General features: G+C 38.4%; 2 protein-coding genes across 6 annotated transcripts; one reads left to right on the top strand and one right to left on the bottom strand.

Annotated features, from left to right (window-relative positions):
* The first annotated feature begins 822 nt into the window (after positions 1-822).
* Positions 823-19,276, top strand: LOC306758206 (epidermal growth factor receptor substrate 15-like 1). 5 transcript variants are annotated; one of them, XM_079243442.1, is made up of 24 exons: positions 823-889; positions 1,375-1,416; positions 1,519-1,608; positions 1,692-1,739; positions 1,825-1,920; positions 2,042-2,104; positions 2,195-2,320; positions 2,405-2,464; positions 3,285-3,551; positions 7,023-7,180; positions 7,791-7,956; positions 8,175-8,237; positions 9,133-9,218; positions 9,517-9,589; positions 10,432-10,593; positions 10,827-11,024; positions 11,464-11,628; positions 12,293-12,401; positions 12,602-12,738; positions 13,006-13,057; positions 14,683-14,768; positions 15,029-15,092; positions 16,553-16,689; positions 17,836-19,276. In XM_079243442.1, the coding sequence occupies exons 1-24, from the start codon at positions 863-865 to the stop codon at positions 17,980-17,982; spliced, it is 2,622 nt and encodes an 873-aa protein (XP_079099568.1). In that variant the 5' UTR covers positions 823-862; the 3' UTR covers positions 17,983-19,276. The 5 variants fall into 5 exon arrangements, with proteins under 5 accessions (XP_079099568.1, XP_079099564.1, XP_079099566.1 ...); XM_079243438.1 differs by having other exon boundaries at positions 847-889; positions 16,556-16,689; XM_079243440.1 differs by lacking the exon at positions 16,553-16,689 and adding an exon at positions 17,045-17,075 and having other exon boundaries at positions 847-889; positions 17,836-17,974.
* Positions 19,277-20,468: 1,192 nt separating this feature from the next.
* Positions 20,469-22,620, bottom strand: klf2b (Kruppel like factor 2b). Its single transcript, XM_079243969.1, has 3 exons — positions 22,431-22,620; positions 21,299-22,208; positions 20,469-21,182 (listed from the first exon to the last, which is right to left on the bottom strand). The coding sequence occupies exons 1-3, from the start codon at positions 22,500-22,502 to the stop codon at positions 21,007-21,009; spliced, it is 1,158 nt and encodes a 385-aa protein (XP_079100095.1). The 5' UTR covers positions 22,503-22,620; the 3' UTR covers positions 20,469-21,006.
* Between the last annotated feature and the right edge of the window lie 4,765 nt (positions 22,621-27,385).

Genomic DNA, 27,385 nt, shown 5'->3' with positions numbered 1-27,385 from the left:
AAATTACAGCCTATTTGAGTATACATCACAACTACACATTACAGCTATTCACAACGTACATTAAAATGTGTTTGGGACATCAGGCATTTCTTAACCACATGAAAGAGCAAGTGTAATCTAAAACCTTACTTTTCTGACCTTCTATTATGCAAAATAATAATTTACATCAGGGGTAGGCAACTCCAGTCCTGGAGTGCCACAGTCCTGCAAATGTTAGGAGTTTCCCTGCTGAAACACACTTGATTCAGATCAATGGCTAATTTGTAGACTTGTGCAGTTTGATGTCAAGCACAAGTCTGCTGACTAGGTCTGATGTGTGTCTGGTGTGTTGAAGCAGAGAAACTCCTAACATCTGCAGGACTGTGGCACTCAAGGACCGGAGTTGCCTACCCCTGATATACATCATCATATGATATCTGTCTGCAATTGTATGATTGATACTGATGATGGCAAGTCCAGAGAGACACTTCTGGGACATACTGGACATGTTTGGCCAGTGGGAGCTGCTCTAAAATATTTTAGAAGCGCCCCTGAATTTACAATTAAGATACAATATGTAAATTGTCAATGAATAAATGAATGAATGAATGAAAAAAAACTTTATTAATCCCCAAAGGAAAATTCTATTATGATTATGATTTGTGTTTAATAATTCAGAGGGCTTCCATGTCCAGATTAATCAAATCTAAGTTGAAATTGAAATATTAGCAGTGTTAGGACTTCTGTCTACGTCAGTGTCCTGTTGTGGTGACCTCACACCGACCGGAACCGCTGTATCCTGAACCCCGTCGCCGCTCGTCCTCGATTTCCTCACGGGCGTGTGCGTAGTGCACGGCTGCACGCTCGCGAGACACCAGGAAATATGGCGGCGCTCATGACTCTCAGTCAGGTAACAACTTCCAACAGCTTAACAAAAGTCTCTAAAATAAATTTGGGTTATTATCAAATGACAATAACACCTCATATATGTTCCGAAAACGTCATGACACCAAACGCAGTGGTGATTTTTGGCGATTGGAACCGTTTTTTGCAAACTCGTTGTCAACCTAGCTTGAATGTTATTTTAGTTAAGTGATGGTAAAGTTGTTTGTTTTGCTGTCAGATTGGGGATAAAAAAAAAAAAAAAAAAAAGATAACACGTTTAGAAAGAATGGCGAAACAATGTACTGATAAATAAATTTTAAAACAGAAAAAGAAAGTTAACTTTAACTCACTAACCATGACCGTGAAAACATTACATTTTCCTTCGCGGGCTGAATGATAACCAGACTGTAACTGGACACGTATTCAATATTTACAGCTTATTTCTTTTGTTTAATGTAGGCGATATAAGTATTTAACTGGTGTTATATGTCTTTGTTTTTCTCTGTTTAGTTGTCAAACGGAAATGCAGCTTTTGAAAGCTACTACAGACAGGTAAGGTTGGCATTGTCAGTGATCACCACTCCAGCTTGATGGTTACTCAGCTGAGGATTATCAACCATGTATAAGAAGTTAAGAAACACTTTTTCTTTGTAGCTGGATCCAGGAAACACAGGCAAAATATCAGCAGGCGATGCGGCTCAGTTTCTCAAGAAGTCTGGACTGTCAGACAGCACTTTGGGGAAAGTGGGTTAAAGAACTAATATGTTTATACACATTATACTCTTATTTACTGTCAACAGCAATCTCTTCTTTTGTTTACTTTTTAGATTTGGGATTTGGCAGATTCAGATAGAAAAGGCTATTTGGATAAGCGGGTAACACCGACTTTCTTTGTTAATTTGCTTATGATAGTGATGCTGATACATGCAAAAAAAATCCAGCTTTCTTCCTCTTTTGTAGGGTTTCTTCATTGCTCTGAGACTGGTGGCGTCAGCACAGGGTGGAAATGATATAAGTCTTAATAACATCAGCCAAAACGTAGCTGCACCTAATTTTGTAAGCATTATAACAATTCTTTCTAACATCTTCCCAACTACTGCTATAACCATTAATCTGATCGGAAATTGACAAATGTCGAGAGTTCATACAGTTGTCAATCTTCTTTATACATTTATAGAGAGACGCTAACAGCCCATTAAGTGTGTCATCAACAGTGTCTGACTCTCATTGGGCAATTAGGGTGAGTGCATTTTTTTCAGAATATTTTGAAGGATTTATAAATAAATTAAGCTTTGTATCTAAATGTTTTCTTTCTCTTTGTCTTTCTTAGCCTGATGAAAAAGGGAAGTTTGAAGGAATATTTGAAAGTCTGTCCCCAGTAAAAGGCCTCCTCCCTGGTGATAAAGTCAGACCAGTTTTGATCAACTCCAAACTACCTCTGGATGTGTTAGGAAAAGTAACGTAGCACATAATACAAAACTGTTTCTCTATAAGGCTATTCAAAACCACCTAATTCAATATTTTTATACTGTTATTGCAGATTTGGGATCTAAGTGATGTTGACAAAGATGGACACTTGGACAAAGAAGAATTCATTGTTGTAAGCTATGCTTATTTGCATCTTTTACTGTAACTTCAGTACAGTTTCCCTCACATGAGTACTTACTCTTGAAACTGCTTATTCATTGAACATTGGAAAAACTCCTAACGGTGGTGTCAAATACCCAGAAATGATACAATTTTATTTATTTATTTATTTATTTATTTTTTATTTAGATTAGATTGCTGCAATAATCTGTTCACTTGTCTCAATAAGAAGGCATGAGTCTGTCTTCAGGTGGTTCAGAGCTAAAGTCATTTCATTGGTTCACTGCTGATTTTAGGATTCATTTAAATATGTTTTATTTAATCTTTAGAGCTCCTCTACATGGTCAGGCTCTTCATATTGCTGAACTGCTTCAGGTGTACATGTCCTGCTGCAGTCTGAGGTCATCTTTTAATCTTTTCATGGTTCTCCACACTCACCTCAGGAGATCATTTATACCAAACAGTAACACTCAGATAATTGAATGCTCTCCCTTTATTTGTACATAGTTTGCACTCTGGATATATATATATATATATATTTTTTTTGCACTCTGGATATTTTTAAAGACAATTTTATTCCAACTAGCTTTTAGTTTATGACTGCTTTTATATATTATTATTTTGTCTTTTTTATGTATTTTATTCAATGCATTTCATGTTGTGAATTTTACTGGCTTACTTCCTTTGTGATGTACTTTGAGGGAAATGTCTGTGAAAGGTGCCGTATAAACAAATGGTATTTAGTCTTGAAGTCATGTATGCTTCAAGAATAAGTATTGTGGAAAAGACTTACTTAATAATCTGAAATAATAACCGGATTTGCTATTTTCTAGGCCATGCATCTTGTTTATCGGGCTATGGAGAAGGAGCCTGTCCCAAGCAGCTTACCATCATCCCTCATCCCACCTGCTAAACGGAAAAAATTTGGGATTGCACTTCCAGGTGCTGTGGCTGTGCTACCTAATCTGTTTGGGCTTGCATCTGGCCCAGTTCCTCTAAAAGAGACCCTGCGAAGCACTCCATCTCAAGGGACCCCAACTCCTCTCAGCGCCAGTGCTGTCAACCTTTCTCCGAAACGCTCCTTTAAATCCAGCTCAGCGGTACGTCACCTGTATTGGTTATTTTTGTTTATTTTTGGTATGTATGCCTGTATTTTCAGATATTGACATAATCATGTATGTGTCACAGCCTGTCACTGTAACAAATTTTGCCATCCGATTGATTGCCTCAGAAATGATTGCGATAGACGATAATATTGCGCTAAGTGATTATTGTTGTCATTTTTAGACCATTTTCAACTAAAATAACAATAAAACCATAATAATACAAGTGCACCCTTTTAGAGATCAACATACTTTAAATTCGAAAGAACATTTAGCTCGATGTGCAGGCTAGTTTATGCTCATCCAGTCACCAGTCTGTTAAAACAGATCAGGATTTCCCCTGGGGTTTTGGCAACGTGGTTATCTGGAACATATGGTCTCTAAACACCATGCAACACAGTTACACAGTCTGTGGTCATGTACATATAAAGGGACATATTTGGACTTGACCAGAGGTGGAATGGTAAAATTGAATGTTTTTTGATCGCCTTCAGTATGTCATTTTTCATTTCATTGTAAAGTTGTGGAATTGCCATTCGTAACATCTATATTCATCCAGGAAATTTATACTGGTTGTGAAATGTTTGCAACATTTTTCAAAATGTCGCCTTGTTCAACAATATTAAAGGGCAGCATGGCTTTACCAACCACGCTGTCTGAGTGGACACCATGTTGCACTGTCCTGTTTGGGTTTAATCTGTCGGTTAAACAACACAGTGATTGTGGACTGTCGTCAAGATGAAGCTAGCCTGTTTGGTAAAGTCTTTTTTTGCAGTTGATGGTTGTGTTTTAAGTACTGATTGAAGCTTATTGTGTTGCTGTGTTTATTTAATTTTGTCTTAAAACAAATGTGGCACTCGAGAGAGAGAGAGAGAGAGAGAGAGAGAGAGAGAGAGAGAGAGAGAAGAAAGACAAATGAAAATTATTGCATCCGGCAAACTTATTGCACACATTTTCTTCTTATTGTGCGATTAATTGACTTATTGCTTATTGCGACGGGCCTACACAGCATTGATTATTATGATTAAAAGTGCTCATCTAAAGGGCTTGCTTATGTGGTTGAAATTTACATTTAAAATCATATTCTGTGTTACTAAAATGTGTTTTAGCATTGTGTTGTATCTGACTCAAGTATCACGAAAAGACAAAAGTTAAATGTCCAGTGGAAGAATATTTTTCTCAACTATGACTGACAATATTTTTCATTAGAGTATAAACAACCTCTCTTGGCTTTGTAATGTAATGCACATTTTTTTAAATGTGCTACACACCATTAATATTTTAGACTCTTTCTGGTGAAAATGTATTTAAGGAATACTACTTATATGGATTGACTGTGAACCTTAATCAAGAGAAAACCAGATTAACAGGATTTTCTGCCTGCTGCTAGTTTCACATAGCTGCCTTACCAGGTGAAATAACTAAAAAAAAAATGTTTAAATTCTGATCAAGTTATTTGTAGAAGCTCCCATGAAAAGAAAGAAGTATACAAATTTATTATATTTGCTTCACAAGTATTCCAAGAACTGGATCTGGATTTCTGGATGGATATTTTATGTAACAGTGTTTTTCTGTGCTGGCAGAATAACTTGTTTTACCACATTGTTGAAAGCATTGTGTGTTTCTATCTGTCTTGATTTGGCTACGTGGGTTCTCACCCCTGACTTTCTGAAAAACAGGCTTTCTTGAATGTGAAATACTGAAATACGTTGGACTCATTAATGTAAATAGAAATGTATTGTAAACATAAATATTGATATAAATGAGAGTAATTGCTTGCAGAGTACTAATAATTTTTAAATATCAAAAAAACAAAACATAAATTCAGGGGAACGTTTGCACAACGGGTGGAAGCAATTATCCATAAGCAGATTAGTTACAAATATAAATAACCTCTAAAAAAAAACCAAATTTGAATTGAAATTCAAATCATTTATGACACATTTTCCAGTAGGGTCCATCCAACTTAATATAAGTGCAGAGTTAAAGTCTGAAAGGACTTGGAGAAGTGTGAATGAAAAAGGTGTGAATAAATTTCAAATCTTTGATCGAAACTTTGATGGTGAGAATTATATACAGCATTCTGAATAATATGTACTTTTGTCCATGACGTTTGTTTCTTTAAAATGACAGGGCCAGTTTCCACATAAACATGAGCTTAACTCAGCAAGAGTCTGAAGGTGTAACTAATTTCTTTTCTAAACTTATGGGCCTGGGGAAAGGCATTGGCGTACTGTAGATAACACCCTGAACTGTTGAGTGTGAAACCCCATTGCAGATGGAAAAAAAGGATTCGGTTTCTAAAAACCTTCATAGTTTTGAAATATCTCAGTTTCAGTATTTGATAAGTAGTGTTTACCTCATATACTTTAAACAGTTTTCCACCATTCTCCTCTTTTTGTCAATAATATTTTATGAATAAATAAAATAAAATAAAATGTTGAAAAAACAGGGGTTTTATGCAATTCAATTCAGCTTTATTTGTATAGCGCCACTTCACAACAATGTTGTCACATGACTCTTTACATACACATAATTTCAATCCAATTCATACATAGCCTATAATAGAAACCAACTGAGTCATGACTTCGATCCAATCCCCCATCCTGGGCATGCACTCGGCAACAGTGGGAAGAAAAAAACTCTCTTTTAACAGGAAGAAAACCTCCGGCAGAACCCGGCTCAGGGAAGGCAGCCATCTGCCTCGACTGGTTGGGGTGGAGACGACAGGAAAGACAGAACAACGTGTACAATTGCACTTAATCAGGAAGAGCTGCAGAAAAAAGGAGAAATAAGTTAGAGACGGCAATATTGGCATATATTTATACATTAGAGAAATAGAACGAGGTACTTCTCAGTGCATCAGGTGACATCTCCATTGCTACATAAGTAATGGATGGTTAGACTACCCATAACTATAAGACCAAAGAGCATAACCTGGACAGTTGGGTCCCGTACATGCAGACTCCAACTCAGGAGATGCTCATATCCTAACTATAAGAATCATGAAATGGGGAAAAAAAGACAATCCCCTGATGCATGTCATTTTTTTCTTGTGGATTATGAAACAAGCAATATATATTATTGGTTACTTTTCCTAAAAAATTTAATATCCCGCATCATATGTATTTCTTAATGGCATGCGGGATTAATGTTTGAAATTGTGTTTATCATCTACATATTTCATTAACTGCAAATGCAGGAACGTATGTCACTCTTTGGGTTAATGACTAATTATCATGCCAATTCTGTCAGTTGATAATTAAGCAAGAGCATTCATATTTCGGAGAAAATGCTCAACTTTGTATAAAATGACAGATTTTATATTGCGTGGTTTCATTGCTAGTTGCCAAGTATATCTTTTACTTAACCATATCAGAACTTCTGACATCTTGCAAATGAGAAATGTGAGTTTTTAAACATTGTCTCCATCATCTCGAATCACAAGGTCTCCTTTGTTCCCTGTAGCCAGCGGTGAACTGGGTGGTACCCGTGGCTGACAGAGAGAGATATGACGACCTTTTCCAGCAAACAGACACCGACAACGATGGTCTCGTCACGGGGAGTGAAGTTATAGAGATCTTTATGCAGTCCACTCTCTCTCAGACAATGCTAGCACAAATATGGTGAGATCGTTGCTCAGTTCAGTTCACATTTATTTCCAAATATTTTCATCACTGCTGTCACAACTCTTGCTATTTTGTGACCAAGGGAACTTAGTGCACTTTATCTTAAGAAAGAAAAAACTGGACTGTAATGTATAAAAAAAAAAAAATAAATAAATAAATAAAAAAATAGAAATGCCACAGCATAGCAAGTACTGTTGGGCACATTAACACCATTAGCCTTATTCCGAGTGAAAACCAAATTGTGTTTGTTAAAAGTTAGGTCTATAGTAATGGGAAACATTTAATGATTTAAATAAATGCTTATTTTCATATGTTACACTGGACTACTTGAGTAAGGTTTTATAACTATTATACGCATTGAAACTCTGCGTCACCATGTTGTGACATGTTTCCGCCATTACATTTAATCATCAATAGGGACATAAGTAAAGCACAGTTTTCTAGCTGTTTTAAAATGAACTCTTATGAAGCAATAAATGAGTTAGTTGGGCTTTTGAATGTTTTTATCTGTTCCTACAGATGCAACTTTGAAGGTATTACTTATCAGAATGAATGCAGTATATCATCTTTAAGTATTAAGAAATGAAAACACTCCTCTTTTCCACAGGGGGCTTGCTGACACAAAACAGACAGGAAAGCTATCCCGGGAGCAGTTCTCCCTGGCCATGCATTTTATTCATCAAAAGGTCACTAAAGACATAGACCCTCCCTCTACACTTACTCCAGATATGATCCCCCCTTCAGAAAGGACTTCTACATCAGCTACAGGCCTTGTGAGTCCTGACTTCTTCTTCCAACAGCTCTTTACACTAAATTCTTCCTTTTTCTGCAAAGACAAATGTGCCACTTGCCTCTTCACCTTGAGATTTTGTTTCTCTGCAACTGTTTGCGTTAAAATGTTCAGCCTGGCTTTTTTCCCCTCTATTCTTGCAATGCAGAAATGGGTATTATGCTTGTGCTTTTCTGTGCTCTTTTCTATCTTATCTGACAGAGCTATTTGGGGCTTCTTTCTTCTGTAAGACCAGAACTTGCTTCAACAGTTAATATTCGCAGAGTGAGTAGATAAATCGTACCACAAGATGGCGCTGTTGTGCTGTCAGGCAAGTCTCAATTTGCTGCTCGTTGCTGTAGCGCTCACCGCTGCTTGGTGAACACTGCCATCTGGTGTTCCAGTTTATGTCACCTTTGCTACAATATACCTACATAACTTTTATGTTTTGTTTTGGTTTTTTTTTCAACCGTTAACACAAACAAATTCTTACTGATTAAGGAAAATCTGCTTATTAAATTTTGTTACCATGAGACTGTCAGATCAAATTGTTTGAGTAAGACTGCATAACTAAAAGTATTTTTACAAAAGTATCCTGCTCTGGAATTACTACTAAGTTACCATTTTCAGGTTGAATATGAGCCTGTAATTATGGTGATAAATGTTAGGAGTAATCTTAGTTTGACATATGTAAGTACTTGAAGAATTGCCTAATATTCTCTTGGGATTCCTGGATTTTTTTCAAAGACTTGTTGAATGCTAATCCATAAGGCAAATATTGCTATACTGCAAAATTCTTTTGCATTGTCCTTTGTGCTTGCATTTCTTGTCATTCATATATTGTCTGACTCTTTTCCCCCTCCCGAGCCGTGTGATGTGTTTGTATTTCCTTCCTGTGTCTTTTGTTTTCTTAGAAACAACAGCAGGGAGCCCCCCCCTTCTCCTATTCCGTTCACATCCCTTATGCTGTCTTTCTAACCACCTTTTTGTTTCCCATATGTGTTATAGAACAATTCCCTACATGAGTTTGACCACATTCATTTCATCCATTACTCAGTCCCTCCTGCTGTTGTCTCTGCTCACATTTCCAGTCATCGTCACATCATCCGTTATACTTTCTTTACCAGCTCTCCCTTTTCTCCTCTCTTTTACACGATTATCTCAATGTTTCATGTCTCAGGACAGCAGCAGCTCTGTGGGGTCAGCAGAACTGACAGGTAACAAAGAGCTGGATGACCTCAGCCAGGAAATAACTCAGCTGCAGAGGTGAGCCCTTGCACTCTGTATAGCAGGAGGATAAAAGTTGTTTCTCCTCTTCTCTGAACGGCAAGCAAAGCTTGCAGTGAGGAGATTTTGATTGTGTATTTTTAAGTTTTATGCCATAATAAAAATGATCAAGTAGTGTGTTGCATGCATTTGATTCCAGCCACTTTTTCGTGTCAGCAACTCTTACTTTTTCAAGTGTGGTGAATCACTTCGAACTATTTATAAATGCTTTTCTACACACAAAAATTGACAAACAATCTTTTCACTGGCTTTCTTTTACAATGTTGATTACCTGCAGAGAGAAATTCATCCTTGAGCAGGAGATTAGAGAAAAGGAGGAAGCCATTAGACAGAAAAACAGTGATGTTCAGGTAAGCAGACCAAAACTGACTTTGAGATCATCTGTTTAAAATGAAAGCATCAATTAAAAAGTCATTTGTGTGAATTCACACTCATGAACCCAATAGTCACAAGTCAAGAATCCCACCCAAACTGCACAGTATTGAGGAGTCCAGAAAGTGAAAATTGATTAGTGTGGATGATGGTACATTTGCTACATTTACATGGGAGTTTTAATTCCGGTTTAATTCAGAATAAAAGCAAATTCTGCTTTAAACTGGTGAAAAATGACCACGTAAACACTGAATTCCTGGTGCAAATTTCTGAGTTAAACTTAATTCTGATGTAAGTGGCTGGTCTATTCGCGTTTTAATTCCAAACTATTTAATTCCTCTGTCATGTAAACCTTAATTCCGCTCTCAGTTAATTCCAGTCATTCTCCGCATGTTCGTTACCTTGTCCTGTCCCGATGACGCGCGTTGTTTTGCACTTCTTGTGGTCTATCTTCCTTCTCCTTCTCAGTTGCTGTAAAAAGTGAAGTAGTATGCTCGTGTTGAGCTGCTCCTTCAAATTTATTAAAAAAACAGTGGCAAAACTGGTACTAATTATGTAGTTTTTACAAGTTATGACTGGAAAGACGACAAGCAGGGAGCCAACTTTGTTTATTTCCGGTATATGTCTTACTTCACGTGCACCTTCTGTCCAATCAGAACCCTTCCCAACCCGCCGCTCTCTACAGAGGAATTAAATGAGGACGTGTTTCATGTAAACCTCCATTCGGAATTATTATTTTTATGTAAACTTGTAGGAAAACATGTTAATTCTAAATTAAAAAACATGTAACTGTAGCCACTGATGTTTTGTGGACCTTCAGGATATGCAGAATGACTTGGATAGGGAGAGCAGCAGTCTGCAGGATCTGGAGTCCCAGAAGCAGGATTCCCAGGAACGTTTGGAGGAGATGGACCAGCAGCGCTCTAAGCTGGAGGGAATGCTCAACGACTTGAAGCAGAAGTGCCAGGAAGAGACCCAGATGGTTAGATACATAACATAAAGTACCTCTCATCAAACCTAGATTGTGACTATATTTACAATTCATTAATAGCAACCTGAAAATGCTTGTAATCTCTTTCTGGCAGCAATGTTTTGTTAATTTCTGATACTGGTTTAGAAATGTGATCATAAGTATTAGGTCAAACGTTAAACAGTGGTCCTATGAGCTGAAGATTTGTTGATTGAAATGTCTTTAATTTTGCTCCTGTCCTCTAGATTTCATCATTGCAGAGCCAGATCCGCTCTCAGGAGACAGAACTCCGAAGTCAGGAAGACGAAATGAGTCGCACCAAGGCAGACCTGAGTCGGCTGCAGGAGGAGGAGGCCCAACTGGAGCAGAGCTTGCTCTCTGGCCGCGTCCAGCTGGATAGCATTGTCAAGTCACTTAAAACCACCCAGGAGGAGATCAACCAGGTCAGTGCATTCAGAGAAACAGCAGATGTCATGAGGACATTGCACCACTTCGATCCGTTTAAGATTAGGTTGTAAAGTCAGAGACCACATGCTTGTGTTTTATCTGTGGCATTCGAACTTGTACTTTTAGCTATCTCACTCTTCAATCTATGGTTTGGACCTTTGTCACTGTTATGCAATGGCATGCTTGGAGGTGCACAATAGCTACATTAAAATTGTTGGAATTTTTTGTTAAGGTCATTTCTTTCATAAGTCTAACCACTATCTACAACTACAATTTAGCCAGCTAAAAACTCGATGCATTCTTTCAATGTTTGGGGCTTGTTGTATTACTGTTAGCAGATGATTATAGACATCAAATACTGTAAAAGTGATTTATGGATTTCTGCCAAGTGGGGAAATGTGAACTATTTCAACATTGAGCATTTTATATTTCTAGGCTCGCAGTAAGCTGTCGCTGATCCAAGACAGCCAAAACGAAATGACCAAGACCATTGAGCAGTACAATAGCGCTTTAAGCGACATCAACGGCGGAAACCTCAGCAACCTTCCGGACTTAAGTGAGGGGTTTGCTGAGAAAGAGAATGGAGGTTTCAGAAGTCCGGTGAGAGATGCGTCAATTTGTATCCCTGTTATATTTTCTGTTGTCACAAAAACTTAAGGCTAGAAACTAAAAGCCTCTATGCGGCTACTCCTTATGATAATGGCTGAGTTTGTCTTTTTTAGCCTTCAAGGCAAAAAATACTTCTCATATTAATCATTATTTACCCTTAATTTACCACTTATTTTCTTTGCTGTAGTGGCTCTTGCGTATAAAACAATGGACAAAATGCACTATGTTTTAAAGACTTAGATCTCTCACAAAATATTAACTTCAGATTTTCAAATTAAACTTATTGCCTTTTTTCTGCTTCATTGTTGTATTTACTAAGATGTCTTGTTGTTTTTGTTTTAAAATGAAAGATGAAAGATCTGCCAAATGTTTGCAATTTCAGTTAAACAAAAATCACAACTTTGTAATAATAATTTCTGGTATCAGATTTAGTTTCTCGATATTTGCTGCATAATACAGAAAAGGACTTCCTACAATACCAGAGATTTTGTTTTTCCGGACAACTTAAGATGTGTGCATGCTCACTGTATTCCTGTCTTCATGTGCTTGTTTGTAAGAGTTTTTTTTTCTTTTCTTTTTTTTTCTTAGACTTAAAAGTGTCCATTTGTTGATTAACGACCATGTATGGATTTTATGTTTTGGGTGCATTTATCAGGATGACTCCATCAAGTCAAGGATAGCCATGTTCAACAACAGCGGTGCTAAGCAGACTCCAGCAGATCCCTTTCAGATAGAGGACCCTTTCAAGTCTGACCTTCTTAAAGGTCTGCATTTTTGACTGTCATTATTATTTACTTTTGTAAATTAAGACAAAAAACTTTTTTCTTTTTTTTTTTTTCTTTCTTTTTTTTTTTATTCCGTGCAGGTTGTTTCTTTCCAGTGACAGCCTAAATAATTGTGTTTCCCTGTGAAAAAGCCGTTCTTGTCTAAATGTATTGATAACAGCTTTGATTTTCTTTTTTAGATCCATTTGGAGGAGATCCTTTTAAAGAAGATCCATTCAAAGGCACCTCATCTGAGGACTTTTTTAAGAGGGCTGACAAGTCGGACTTGTTTGGATCTGCAGACCCTTTCAGTAGAAAACCCACACCACCAGTTAAGGTATGATACCTTTGTTTCTGCATTCATTTGAAGTGCTAATTATCATTCTTTCACATGGAGTGTGTGATTTTCGAGTAAATGAAAGCACTTCAAGCTCAAAAGGATTTTCTTTCTTTTTGTGCTGAGTGCTTTTTTTCTGATAGAAACTGTCATGTTCACATTGTTGTAGATAAGTAGAAAAGCATATCAAAGACAGCATGCATGTATTTTAAAATTGGTTTTGATTTGCTGACTTATTCTGTTTGTGCTTTTTTTTTCCACCTTCAGCCAGGTTCCTTCAGCAGTGGTGACCCGTTTGCATCAAAACCAAAGGATTCAGGTACACTGGTGTTTTTGTAAAAAAAAAAAAAAAAAAAAGAAGGATAATCAGAATCTACTGCATGATGCAACTTTACTCTGGGTTTTCTAAGTTGTGAATATAAAAGTCGCGTTACGTTTTCTTTTTTTCTTACAACTCTGCGTCCCAGACTTGTTCGATGACACAGTGACATCTATTATGTGCTGCTACTCAGCAGCATCCCGATGCTCAGAAACTGCACTATGCAACCTTTACATATGGGAAGCAATGTGACGTTAGAGTATTACAAGAATCTGGTTGTTTTTTACATGCAATGTTGCTGATTTAACAAAGAAATGCAAGAAGATTTAAAGAGAGAAAGGGACAAAACTAGAGTGATCGTAAGAACGTCTTTTGCTGGATGGGGGGGTGACAGAGGAAAATGGCAAAGGCTCTGTAGTTTGTCTTTAAACTGAAGTTTTGTGTATTGCAAGCAGAAGGACATTTATTGTTTCAGTCTCAAGACAATTTGTTGAGGCTGGAAGATGAGATACGATGATGCCACAGTACCATGGACAGTAACTTTCTCCTACATAACTTTCTCAAATAAATCACAAACACAGTTATTCCTGTGTTCATAAGAGCAGATTTCCCATGCTGAGTTCCTGGAATATTACTCTAATAATGGACTTCAGAACATAAGAGATCACTGTTATTATGAAACCCCTCTCAAAGAGTCATTCTCAGCTTTTCTGGGTGACGTGTTTAGATTTCATTTTTTGGGAGGCGGGGTAAGCATCAGGGGCAAACAATTTTTACTCACTGTGGCTTCAATTTTTCCTGTGGTCAGGAGCTATTTTTAGTGAAGTACCTACGCATTTAACTTCTGGCCAACTAAAAATACTCCCCCATACCCTGGAAAAACAGGAGGTGTGCAAGAGCCAAACATAACAGAAACTGTGTGACTGCTGGTCCTTCACTACTAGAATACACTGCTACTCATTTAACCAGTTCACTCCTGCCTGCGTCCTGTCTTTATATCTGCTGCTATTGAACTGCAGTACCTCATTTGCAGCGGAAGTTGTTTTTAAGTTGGTGGCTGCGGCAGGTCGATGCTCTGTCATACATGTTTTTAGAAGAACACAGAGGCAACTGTAGAAATGTGCAGAGTTCTTGTGTGTAAATGAAAACACTGCATATTGCTCATGAATAGTCTTTTGTAGTTGCAAAACACACATGCACACAACAAACATATTCTGTTACAGTGTGTTTTGTTTTTTCACTGTATCCATCTGCAGTTTGCTGGGGTTTTTTTTAATTTTTTTTTATTTTTATTTATTTATTAAGGCACACCACTCGGCTTCAAAACAACCCAAGCGCATTTCTGGTTAACACTGCGGCAACTGACGCCTTTAATTAGCCGATCAGCTGCATACGTCAGGTTGAACAGAACCTCTGCTTTACAGGTTTTTTACAGAATGTCATGGAAAATTAAACAGCCATGCCACATTCCCTCCACTGAAAATAGCATGCAGGCCCCTCTCAGAGTAAGCAAGATGCTGAGATGATTTGAATGTGTGGTGGGGCTGAACTTTATAATAGTTTCTGGCACTTTCCATGTATGTGTTCAAATGTTCCAAATGCATTTCAATGCACTTTTGTCACAGATATGTTTGGGAAAGTGGACCCCTTTGGAAGCAACTCCTTTGGAGGCAAGAGTGGTGGATTTGCTGACTTTAGTCAGATGTCAAAGGTAAGCTCTGGAGACTAAAAGTCATGAATCAGTTTCACCATGAAGCCTATTTTTCCACTGAGGCTGAACATTGAAGCTAAGCCCCTATGCTGTTCATTGTACTGTCAACTTAAGTGATTTCTTATTTTACTTCCAAGCCATCACATTTATATAAATAAACTCTATTTTGACAAAAGTTTTAAATCTGTGTTGTCAGATCAGTTGTCCTCATTGCTTTCACGGGCAGATGGCAAGTTTTTTTCTTTTCTTTTTGTGAGCAGAAACCAGACCATCCTGTGCTCCCATCAAAGAAAAATGTGCCTAACCGGCCTGCACCCCCCTATGGTAATACCTGATTTTTGTCTCTGTGTGTTTGTGTGTGTGTGTCAGTATAACAGATTTCACATAAAGCTTATCTTCACATAAATACTTTTGGGATGTTTATACTTTGAATGCAGCATTTTTTAAAGCACTTAGTGACGTAGTACATGAGTGTTTTTTCTGCTGTTTTTTATATATTCTCTGTACTACTTTGTAACTTGTCACAAAACATAAATATCACATTATTATTGTTATTTTGAGTGGGTGGTTACCAAGTAAATTTACCAAGCTTATAATAGTAAGTCTCGTAGTGAAAAACAGTTTAACGTCTCAATGATATGCATAAACAACAAAAGAGGAAAAGAATTATTTTTACTTCTGACTTTAACAGGAAAGGTGTTGGCAGACATATATATGATAGTATTGCAGGTTCACTGCATGTGTGACCCTGTTGGTATTATCAAGATATTATTTTATATTCATATTTATAGCCAAATCAAGTTAAGATAAATATGTCTGCAGTGTGATGAGACCAAAAGCCATATTCAGCTCTTTTTTTTGTTTGCGCTTAGGCTAGTGTTCATCTTGCTTTTTGTGTGCATGTGAAGTCACACAACACCAACAAACCATTCCCAGGCCATGCCCTTCCGCTGTGACCTTGCACTTGTTCTTTAAGCAGAAGCCACAGCCTGAGAAAGTTGGTGTTCCCCTTTGCTTGACTACACTGAGCAAGGGTAGAGATGAGTGGCCATGGTTTGCCAGCAAGCTTGTTCTAGAGATGTGCCTTGCATGTAAAAGGGAAGTGAGAAGCCCACTCTTAAAGTCATGGCCTGCTCTGAATATCTGCATTACACACACAGTTGCACAACTAATCTGTGTCGGGTATAATTTAGCTGTTAGCCCACAACTATGCTGAAGCAACATGTTTACTCCTATGACACAAGTGTTGTAATAGAGATTAAAATAGAAAATAAATAATAGATTAAATTCCTACACTGGATAGTTGAGCTCTTTATTTTTGCCACAACAGCTTGTGTTGCATTGGCGTACTTGTTTCAAAAGATAATTGTCACCTGTTCAGGGGAAAAAAAAAAACATAATAGGAAATGTGTTGGCTGTTTACAGTAGACAAGGGTGGGTCTGTCTTTTACAATAAAGTGTACCGAAGAAGAAGGAAAAAAAAGAAAGCAATACTGTGCATGTTTTAAGTGTCAATGCATCAGTGAGCTTCACTCAAAAGATGTGGTTAGCACCTTTTTTGAACCATTATCGTTTTCCACTGGGTGACTACTCTTGGTGCTGTGAAGTTAGAACTGTTGGGTTTCCTGTTAATATATAGAGACCAAGTATTGCACATCAGCCTTTAATGTGTGAGCTTATTTTCCCAAGGGCTTCCCAACTGTTGATATGTGAGCTGAAGATGCTGCTATTTACTTTCTGTCATTTGTTTTGTATTTATTCATTTAAATGTTTATCTTCTCCAGTAGGTTTGCACAGTTTGAGTGCATCAGAGCCTCTCCAGAGCCTTTGCTCCACAGCAGTCAGTAAAGACTCTTTTGTTACGACACATTCCAGTAAAGCATCCAAAGACTACCCTGTGGGTTTTGCAGATATTGGCTCTGTAAGTGTAGTCTGTTCACAGTTTTGTCGGGTCAAGTATCTGTCTGCATGAGCAGCTGATGTCACGATCTCTGCAAGGCTGATGGCTCAGAGGTGTTACCTTAATGTCACTGGACCGTCTTGTTAATTTACTTCCAACAGTGAGTGCTTACAGAACCGCCATGTTTACTGGCTGTTGACTAACAACTGACAGAACATCTGGGAACTTGTCGACGGCTTGTTTTAAAAGGAAATCAGATGTTTGCATGACTGACTTTGCAGCTCGACATTTATCTCCAACAGTCGCGTTTCATCTGTCCTCCTGGCGAAGGGGCTCGCATGCTTCTTGTCACTTCTCTTCGTTTTTTTTTTGACAGGATGTGAGGATTTAGAAACCTTCAGTTAAAGGTAGTAACTTGCCTGCTCAGGTAGTGCTCGAGGAGCATTTTTCTTTGTCTCCTGTCTTGTGCCTCTTTACTATGTTGTATAACCTAACCGCTGAGCATGCTATCAGGTGGAGAGACGATGCATGGCAGCTTTTTTTTGTATCATTTGACATGACATGACATGAATTTATTTTATCCCTCGGATTTGTGGTTGTTATATCAAGCTTTGTATTGCAATTTTTGTTTCTCTACCAGGATCTGAGCATGTCAAGGTAAGAGTGTGTAAGGGTGCGGTGGTCAGTCCATTTGCATGTGACAAAACCTGTTTGCACTGCATAATCCGACTAAAGTGATTCAGAAGCACATTTATTTCCGAGAAATGCTCTCCGTGATGTTGATTGAAATGCAGAATATGGGGAAACATGGCCAGTAATTTTTGACACTAGTTCAGCATTTTTTTGAATCATCAAAATTCCACTTTTAATCTCTTAGTCTTGATCTCTCTGTCTCTTTTTCTGACGTCCAAATAAAATCTAATTATCTCCACATCTTGTGCACATTTGGATCTATTGTTTTTTAATTTACTGCAATACGTCAGATCATATCATTGTAGTCTGATGTAGTTTGTGACATTCTGTCTAATTAGAAACAGTTGTAATTTTTACATGCGCTTTTGTCAAGTGATTTGTCTGCTTCCTCAAACCACAGCCACATTCCTGATTTTTTTTTTTGGTTGTTTTTTTTTTTCCCCCCCAGATCTAATGTTTGTTTCTGTGCTCTAGTTTGGAAGTGAGAGTGAGCAGCTGGAGTGGGCCAAACGGGAAAGTGAGCGTGAAGAGCAGGAGAGACGGAGGAAGCTGCAGCTTCAGGAGCAGCAGGACCTGGAGTTGGCCATCGCGCTCAGCAAGGCCGATCTGCCCAACGCCTAATCCCCCCAGCTTTTTGTCTCCTTCCATCTCCCCATCTCTTTTACAGTCCTCCTCCTGCAGCAGTGACACTGGCCCAGACTAACAGCCCCTATTGCCAGAATTTTCCCACTTTAAACTGGACTCCTGTGAAATGACTCCAAATTCGCCATCCGGAAACTGTTTGTTGCTCCCAAACTACATGACATCTCTTATCAAGAAGAGCAATTTGACTAAAGCTTGGCTTTGTTCTGCACGAATAATGCGATTTAATCAGCAGTATACTCCACTGCAAACTTGTTTAGCTTCATATCATGTTATGACTAATCAAGCTGCATGTTTCGTGAACAATTTAAGAATATTTTTCTTTAATTTCTATACTAAATCAAGGAATCGGTGGCGTATGAAGTAAGATGCACTTGAAGCCTGTTTTGTATAATCTTTATAATTCATACATTTGTATTGAAAGTCCAACAAGACGCACTAACTACTCTGTTGGCCGGTAAGGGAGACACTAGAAGTACTGTAAACTTTAGTGACAGGTTTATGTCTGAAGCAAAGCTGTCTTAGAGAACTATAGCTTCGCGATCAGATCAGGGAAGGTATGATTTATACTCATATTTCAATGTTACAAGTGTTTCTTGCTATTTATGCCTTTATATCTATTATTTATGGCATTTAAAGTGCATGAGTTGAAGAAATATTGGAGTGTAATCAAAGCCATTGAAATGCTTAAGATAATCATTGAGGTCTTCCTTTCCTATGAAGAAACTTTTGTCCATCTGGAGTGCTAGTTACACTCTGACGCCAACAGCTTGTAATAGTCAAATGGTTTATCATTGGTTGCCTTCTTACACACCCATTGAACTAAACAACCTCTCTAAAATGGAAAAGTGTAAACCTACGTTGTTTATGCTGGTGCTGTTACTCTTTTTTTTTTCTTTACTCTTCATACTACCAGACACACTCAGTGATCTCTTTTTTTTTATTTTTATTTGCTTTTATCTAAACAACAAACAATGTATGATTTTTTTCTTCTGTGGATTTGTCTTTTCTGTTCATTCTTATATGGAAGACAAATCTTCAAATGCCTTTAACTCTTCCATTCTTGTCTTTCTACAATACTAATCAGGTTTATTTAGCACATAATGTATTTACTGTATATTCCTTCCAGGACATATGCAACGTGTCAGCGCCTTATTTATCGAAATGGCAACACTGTAACATGTAACATTGCACAGTATGTATGTATATCTCAAGAGAACGCTTGAGTTTTGATTTACTCAAAACTGTAATTTTACTGAATAAAAGTGACTAAACATTCCTGGAATGAGGTCAGATTTGTCTCGAATAACCAGAGAAACGGCTGTAAGTTGGTACAATGAATGTATGATAAATATGGTATCACAACACGTTAGGGTTTTGATGAAGAGCATCTATGAAGGAGTGATTCTGGTAAATGATCCGACTGTCCTAAAATATTAAATGTACAGAACATGATATGATGTTTTCATACCAAGAAGTTCTGCTTCAATATTGGAGCAAAAAAAGTGAAATGAGAGTGATAAATTTGCATCTTCAGGGCAGTAATTTTGGCCTGGAGTACACTTCCTCTTTTTCTTTTCTTTTTTTCTTCTTTTAAAATTCTAGTTAGATTGAAAGATTTTCATTTAGTTGTTTATTGATGCAGATTAATCTAATAAATGAGATGACTGGAGCCCAGTGTTGCTGAGGTTTTTTTTTCTTTTTCTTAAAGTTGCGTTTTTATCAGACAGTTTTAAAATTGTCCTGAAAGCAAACTATCTTTTCAGAAATGCCATCTGGCTTTGATACTTGCTTTGAATGCAGCCTTTCATGCAGGAGATACATATACTCACTGACGCTGTACAGATATTGTAGACATGGACTTGGATACTTTGAAACTGTAGTGCGCACTGACTGTGTGTAATTGTAGTATTAAGGCTCTTTGATGTCCAACTATAATTTCTACCCATCAGAAAGGGAGTCTATGGGCTCCCTGATGAGGGCTTGCTGTGCCCCTCTGTCCAGACGGCTCCTGTCTCACTCTGTAATTATGGAAATGGAGTGTTTGTATTTATAGGCTAAGCCCACAAGTGACTGCCCTCCTCTGTCTTGCAGCTGCAAAACATCACTGAGGAAATCAAGTGTCCGTGTTTTTAAAAACTTGAATCTCCAACTGCCTTATGCATTTACTTGAGCTTTTCTGGTGGTCTGCAGGTTTGCTGCAGCCTCGAGTTGTGAAACCTTTGACGAGTGGGTGGATGTGGTTAATAATAAAAAAAAAAAGGTGCGAATAAGGTGTACCTGAAATGACTTGGCATGCATGATAAGAATAAAATTCCTCACTCAAAAAGTTTGAATCCATTTCTTTTAATATTTACAATAAATACACATTTTACAGTATAAAATCCATGTATTTATTCATTTATATAAATTTTAGTAAAAAATAATGCACAGGACATCAAGCCCTGATAGTGTACAGAGGGGCTGGATCTAGAAGGTTCACTCCATGAAGTTTGAAATTGGCAAAAGCATCAGAAATTAAAAAAAAAAAAAAAAAAAAAAAAAAAAAAGGCAGTTCAGACGCTAAGGCAGTTTAAATAAAACATTGTCTCTGCACATTTTAGGCAACTGCATGAGGATTTCACCACGGTTAACAAGAACATACACATTTTGGCAACATCGTTCTGTCCCAGAGTTTACAGTAGCACAGTCATAGAAAGGCACTTTTGTGTCAAACACAGCATTCCAGTTCTGTAAAAGAAGAGTAGTATATACAGGGCCAGCCCCTTCTTGGTCTGCCTGCTCTTAAGCAAACAAAACTTTTCTAAAGCTTTTTATACAACCAAAGTAGTACCAGCTACGTTATTACAAAATAATAACACGAAAACATTTTCAATTCAAATATTATATATAAAAAAAAAAAGAATTTGGCCAGATGGAGGGCATTTTAAATAAAAAAAAAAAAAATACAGTCACAATAAAAATAATACAGTTCCCCTTTAAAAAGTCCTCAAGTGGGCTTCTTCACATGTGTCTCTTCATGTGAAGTGCCAAATGGTCAGACCTGGAGAATGCGCGCTCGCACAGGTGGCACTGGAACGGCCTGTGTCCAGTATGTTTACGGAAATGACGGGTCAGCTCGTCGGAGCGGGCAAATTTCCATCCACAACCATCCCAGCTACAGTGGTACGGCTTCTCACCTGCGAGGAGACAGTCAGGGAATAGATCAGTTCGTGCTCAACCACATAACTTTTTTTGCAGACCTGTGCGTAATTACGCACATCTGTTACCATGACAGAGAGGAGCTTTAACTTACCAGTGTGAGTTCGGAGATGTGCCTTCAGGTGAGAACTCTTTGTGTAGGTTTTCCCGCATCCAGCGAAGGTGCAGGTGTGCGTTGCAGTGCGCTTGCGTGGCCACGTGCGTCGACCTCTTTTGGGTTTCGACTCCAGCAGCTCGAGGGGAGATGAAGGTGGTGTGAGCATCACCCTCTGCGACCCTGGCTGCAGGTTGAGACCTTCTTCATACATGCCAAAGCCAGTATGCGGAGCGTGGTAAGGCATCTGCATCTGTGGAGCCTGAGGGTGGTGCTGAAAAGCTGCCGGTGTGTGATATTTCTGCTGAAAGTTCATGGGCTGGCACAGCTGTGCCTGGCAGTCCGTGATTCCCTGGTCATCGGGGCTCAAAGGGGGGGTCATGTTGCTGGCTGCCCGTGGAGAGATGGCCACTCGTGGCTGTTCAAAGGACATCATGCACGAAACGTTGCCTTCTTGCTTGATTTTGCTGCAGGTCTGAGGCACCATGCCCAAAACGGGACCGTAACTGTCCATTGGTGGCTCTACTTTGATGTCCTGGCGAGGGAAATGTGCTGTGTTGACAAAGAATCTCCCCTGGACGCTGGGGTTGCGCGTAATGCCATAGTTGCCGGTGCCTTCGGAGCGGAGGAGCTCTGTCATGAGGCTGGCACCATATGGGGGTGGCGGAGACCGCTGATCGTCTGCGTGGTAGGATGGCACAGAGTTTCCAGTTGTGTACATGTTGGGGTCAGATGTGCCAACAAATTCCGCCGAGTTGTCTGAGCCAGTTGTGTTGGAGAGAATAAAATCCAGATCCAAATAATTACTCAGATCCTCGTCGTCCTTCTTGCAGTGATTGTCCAGACTGTGGACCATTTCAAGCATGGAACAGCTGGTTGAAACTAGTTTGTCCATATCTCCTTTCCATCTCTGCAGAAACAAAGAAATAATCAAACACGATGAATATAAAGTTTCTAAACGGAAATAAACTCACAAAATTTCATCTGAACAAAAAGTTTGTCTTTTTTTTTTTTTTTTTAAATAAACGACAACACTCCAAAAGTGTCCCAGTATATTATCCCAATTAAGCCAGTAGCCGCAAATCTAATTTAACGAATTTTAAAATAGATATTTAAATATCATTTAACTTACATTTTCCCAGTTTTTTTCTCTTTGGTTTGAGAATGTCGAAAATGACGGTAGCATCACTCCGGATAAGGCCATCGTTTGGTGAAATGAAACAACTATCTCTTGTCCAAGTCGCGTTGTGCACGCAGCGGCAGCCGCACCAGAGTCTGTGCGCCTAGTTCACGGTCGCCTCACTACACAGCTGCGGCTTCAAATACATGAACAAGTTTAAAAGTGGTAGGAGGTCCTCCCAACCTTATAACTGTCTTCACTGAGTTCGCTTGGCCAATTGTGAGAGTTCAGGAAACAACGTAAAGTTTGGTAAATTTAGCTCTTTATAAAGGCGTCCCTGCAGGCTGCAGTGCTCAGTACGCTCTCTGACAGCCAAGGCAGCGCAGAGCAACCTATAAACTCCCGGACCTCCCCATTAGGCTGACGCACTCAGACCAGCCCACATCTGTCCTGTATTGGAAAAAAGAGTAATACAAACACAAAACGGGCTGTATAGCAACCATAGATAATTACGTAATAAGTTGAAAAGAACAAGCCAGATGACAGAAACTGCTGGAAGCCATGCGGCACCAATAACTTAATATGAAGGCAGACAGTTCACTTTGTCATTTTAACGGGTTCTTTTGATGAGCTGTTATAAAAATTAATGGAACTTGACACAATAAGATAGAAGATACATGGCATGTGAAAAAGTAAAAAACAAACTAACTTTCATCTGATGGTGTGAGAATTACCTGAAACATTAACACAAGTTCAATATTGTAGACTATGCCGTGATGTTTATGCTAATTTTCCCACATAGTTACACCAAATAATTCACTAAAACTGAAGCCAAAAAGATCAATGCTTTTGGCAAAATCACTGAACAAGCATTTAAGCAAATGTTAGGATATGAAATCCTTTATATATATATATATATATATATATATATATATATATATATATATATATATATATATATATATATATATATATATATATATATATATATATATATATATATATATATACACATATTTAAACTTAAAGAAAAAAATCTTTATATACTTATTCTTTTATTATTATTATTTTTTTTTATCAAACAGATTTCAGGACTTTCAAAGTGCTCCAGTGTCGGTTCTGTGTTGTGCAGATGTGCTGCTGCATCCACCTGCTTGGCGCGTCTCGCTCTCGGCTTATTGTCATTAATGGAGGATGGTTTTGTTCTCTCACAGCGGGCTTGTCCAAACAGGCGCCAGTGTCGTCTGAAACGGTTTTCGGAGGCCTTTTCCCCTAGCTGTAACCACTCATGATGTAAACATGATTTAAGGTAACGTCCCATTCAGGTGTAAATTGCTTTGGGAGCGGCAGTGTCGATTGGGGTCAAATTTACAACACAAATCAACCTGCGTGCTTTGCTGGCGTTTCTGCAGCGATCCAGTTTCTTGTAGGAAGATGGTGGGGTTTGTTTTCTCGGCAGACAATTGGCTTGGGATACAGTAAAAATCAGCTCTTTGTTTTTCTTTGGTTTGTCACCATTCTATCAAAACACGACTTTAAATATTAGGTTCAAACAATTAGACAAGTTGGCTGAAATGATGATCACAAAGTTCACTATCTATCTATCTATCTATCTATCTATCTATCTATCTATCTATCTATCTATCTATCTATCTATCTATCTATCTATCTATCTCCTCTGTTCCTCTTTTTAGAGTTTATTTACTGATAAGGAAGGTTGTTTAAAATTTGAACATGGATTTTTTTTTCATTCTTTCTTGTATTTACTCTTGTGTTTCTATCTATATGGATGCTGCTCAATGCATAGTTATATATCCTATGTTTTTTGTTAGTTTTGTGAATCTTAATAGGACAAATAATTAATGAAGCACATCAGAAGGAAAGACACAGTACCTCTGACGCATTGTTTGTATGAAGCGATACAAATGAAGAACCTAAATCACACACAACAATGTGAGCGGTGCTTTTGTTTGAGTGTCTGCAGTTATTTCGCCCCTCCTTCTGGAACAGGTAGTACAGATGATGACCTGTGCTGCAGAGAGCACATCGCCTCTCATCAAGCTGTCATGTCCACCTAGTGTGTACAGCTGTCAGGTGTCCACATCCTGATGCCTGGTCTGTGCTGTGTGTGCTGTGGAAAGTGCGTCACACAGAGGGAGTCCAGTAAGGACAGAGAGGAAATGTGATTTTTAGTAACAGAGGAGCAGCTGGACTGATGTCCAAACTCCATTCTGTCACCTCTGTGCTACAACCTTCCTCTGTTCTGGTACCAGTCAGAGTGAGGGCACTTTCACTTCCCCTCTCAGTCACCTCCAACATTTTATTAAGCTTCTCACTTTCAGTTTAGGGAACTTAATCCACTGCTCAATTCTCGGCAGTCTTGACAACTTCTGTTTTACTTAAAGATCCTTGTGCAATTTTAGTCTTTTAAGAATGTGCTGTTGACACTTGCTATCAGTTTGCCTCAGTATATAAAACAGGGATGTAGCAGCAGGAGCGTAACCTTGAGCGTTTTAAGGTTTGAAATTGATTTTAGACTCTTGTCAATTTCCTTAACCTTTTGGAATTGGATAAGATTGGCACCCAATTCATAATTTTGTGTTCAATATGAATCCAGCTAGTTTTTCTCCTCCCGCATTGAAGACAATGGGACGGAGGGCAGTTTTGTGCTGACCCCCAACACATCTAGCATATTATTAACATGCCATTCCATCTAGCTTTGTGTTACTGTTACTTAGGTGTGTCAGAGTGCATGACCCATGGTTGAGGAATGACATGCTGCTCTGTACTTTGATCCCAAACCATTTTGCAAGTCATTTTATAGCTATAAAGGAAACCTCAGAGATTCACAGATGACAAAAAATGTGTCAAATTTCCATACTGGTATGCCATTTACAGTCTCATGAGATAAAGACTGCATCATTTGTTAGGTGGTTCTCACAAATGTCAACCTGCTCCTGCCAGGACAGTTTGGGTGGACAGGAGGAATTTTTGTTTTCAGTCTATATTTTGAAGGTTTTTTTGTCACAACTTAGATAAACAACTAAACATTATTGTGATGATAATTAATTGTAATGGAAACTATAATAATAATAATAATAATAATAATAATAATAATAATAATAATAATAATAATAATAATAATTAAAATAAATGAGCTTTTCACACCAAAAAGTTTCTGGGTCTGACCAAAATACAAAGTGGAAACTTGTTATGATTCAGTTTATTGCTTGTCTTTAAACTGAATATCACAAGCTTACCAATCCTGGTTAATGGCTTATTTTTGTCAGAATGTGGAAAGACTTTAGCAGATTTGAACTAAAACAACATCTAGCCGGCAGCCAAAATCCTGAGAAACAGCATGCAGTGAGGTCTGCTCTGTGAAGAACAACAAAAGGATAACACAAGCAGAAAAAAGGAAAAAAGAAAGGAGTTGGCAGGTCCGGTGGGAGCACTCAGTAATTTGCATGACGTTTACAAGACAGGTTTTCATTTCGCTCTTAGCCGTCACTTCCTGTGGAGAACTGTACATGCCCGATGAGATAATTTCATTTGTGCAGGGCCTCACACATAGTCTAGGTTTTTCTGCAGCAGCCCTCTTAAAAAACAGTGAAGGATGCACTAGAAGAGATTTATAAGAGCTTTGCTGAGAAGTGCTGTGCAACTGATCCCTGTGGGGGAATGCACCTTTTACCTTCCCCCTCTAGAGAGAGGTCAGAGGTCAAAAACAGGACAAACACCTTAGAGCTCGTGGGGATTCAGATTCCTACTCAGATTCTTGACCTTGTCTTGTTTAGAAAAAGTGCAGCCTTCTAACATGTATGGGACTTTTCCTCTGAAATAATAGCAAGTGTTAGATGTGGATGAGCAACACTTCCATAGAAGTTTCAGAAAATCCTTTCCCTAAACTGACGTTTGCGCAACAGTGTTATCATTGGGTAACAGAGTCATTTCACAATTTTAACATTTGGTTTGTTATTTCTGTTTTTTTTTTCTTCTAAATAATAAGTTATCAAAACAGTCTGACAGGTTGTTCATGAATGTGAAAATAAATATTTGAAATATTCTATCTTTAATTTCCACTAGCTTTTTTTGATTGGTAGTTTTAAGATTTTATTATTATGGTTTTCAATGGAAAACAGTGTGGCGACAGTTCTCTAGCCCAAAACAGAGCTTTGAGCACAGAGGTTACTTATTCAACACAACAGAGAATGAAGCCTAAAGCATTAAAGAAACAACAAAAGCCGTAAACAGATTTAAATAAGCCTGATCAATATGCTTCCATGGTATTTGGCAACTTTTTTTTTTTTAATTAGAGATGAAAATGCGACGATGCGTCATGTCTGTGTCAGGTCTGCAAGTGATGCAATGATGAGGATCTGGACACATCAGCTCTGCCTCGGATGGCACACTCTGACTGCCATGGAAAAACTGTGTGCGAGCGGTCGTGGCTGTCCTGCAGGGAACGTCCTGGCCGAGCGAGAGTCAGTGGGAGTTTGAGAGTGACTGGGAATTTGCTCTGGGCTTATATAGCTCAGTTATTTTTAACATCCCACCCCTTGCTTATTACAGCGTTTCCCCCTCCAAAACACTCAGGAAGCACGTTTGGCTCCTTTTCCTGCTCACATGTGGCCAGATTCAGACAGAATCAAAGAATGATAGCATTGAGGCTCTCCTTCCCCCTTGCTGGAAAAAGAAGACGAGGAGGGGGGGGTGTGAAGGAGGAGCGGGAAGTAGGGAAGGGGGTGTTTAACAAAGACTGGCACGTGCCAACGACATAACACAGAGCTGGCTCCAATCCCACTGAAACCCAGAAACTCTTAAACACTTGTTGAAAAACTGCAGAGGTACTATCCTGGACACACATGTGTACCCACCGCCAGGATTCGGAAAAGTTAAACTTCACAGATAAAGAAAACTATCATGAAAGATATTATTTAGCTACTTGGTAATTACTCCACTGCACA

The sequence above is a fragment of the Telmatherina bonti genome (genome assembly GCF_933228915.1).
Source record: "Telmatherina bonti genome assembly, chromosome: 7".
NCBI classification, from domain to species: Eukaryota; Metazoa; Chordata; class Actinopteri; order Atheriniformes; family Telmatherinidae; genus Telmatherina; species Telmatherina bonti.
This window is presented reverse-complemented; position numbering and strand designations above follow the sequence as displayed.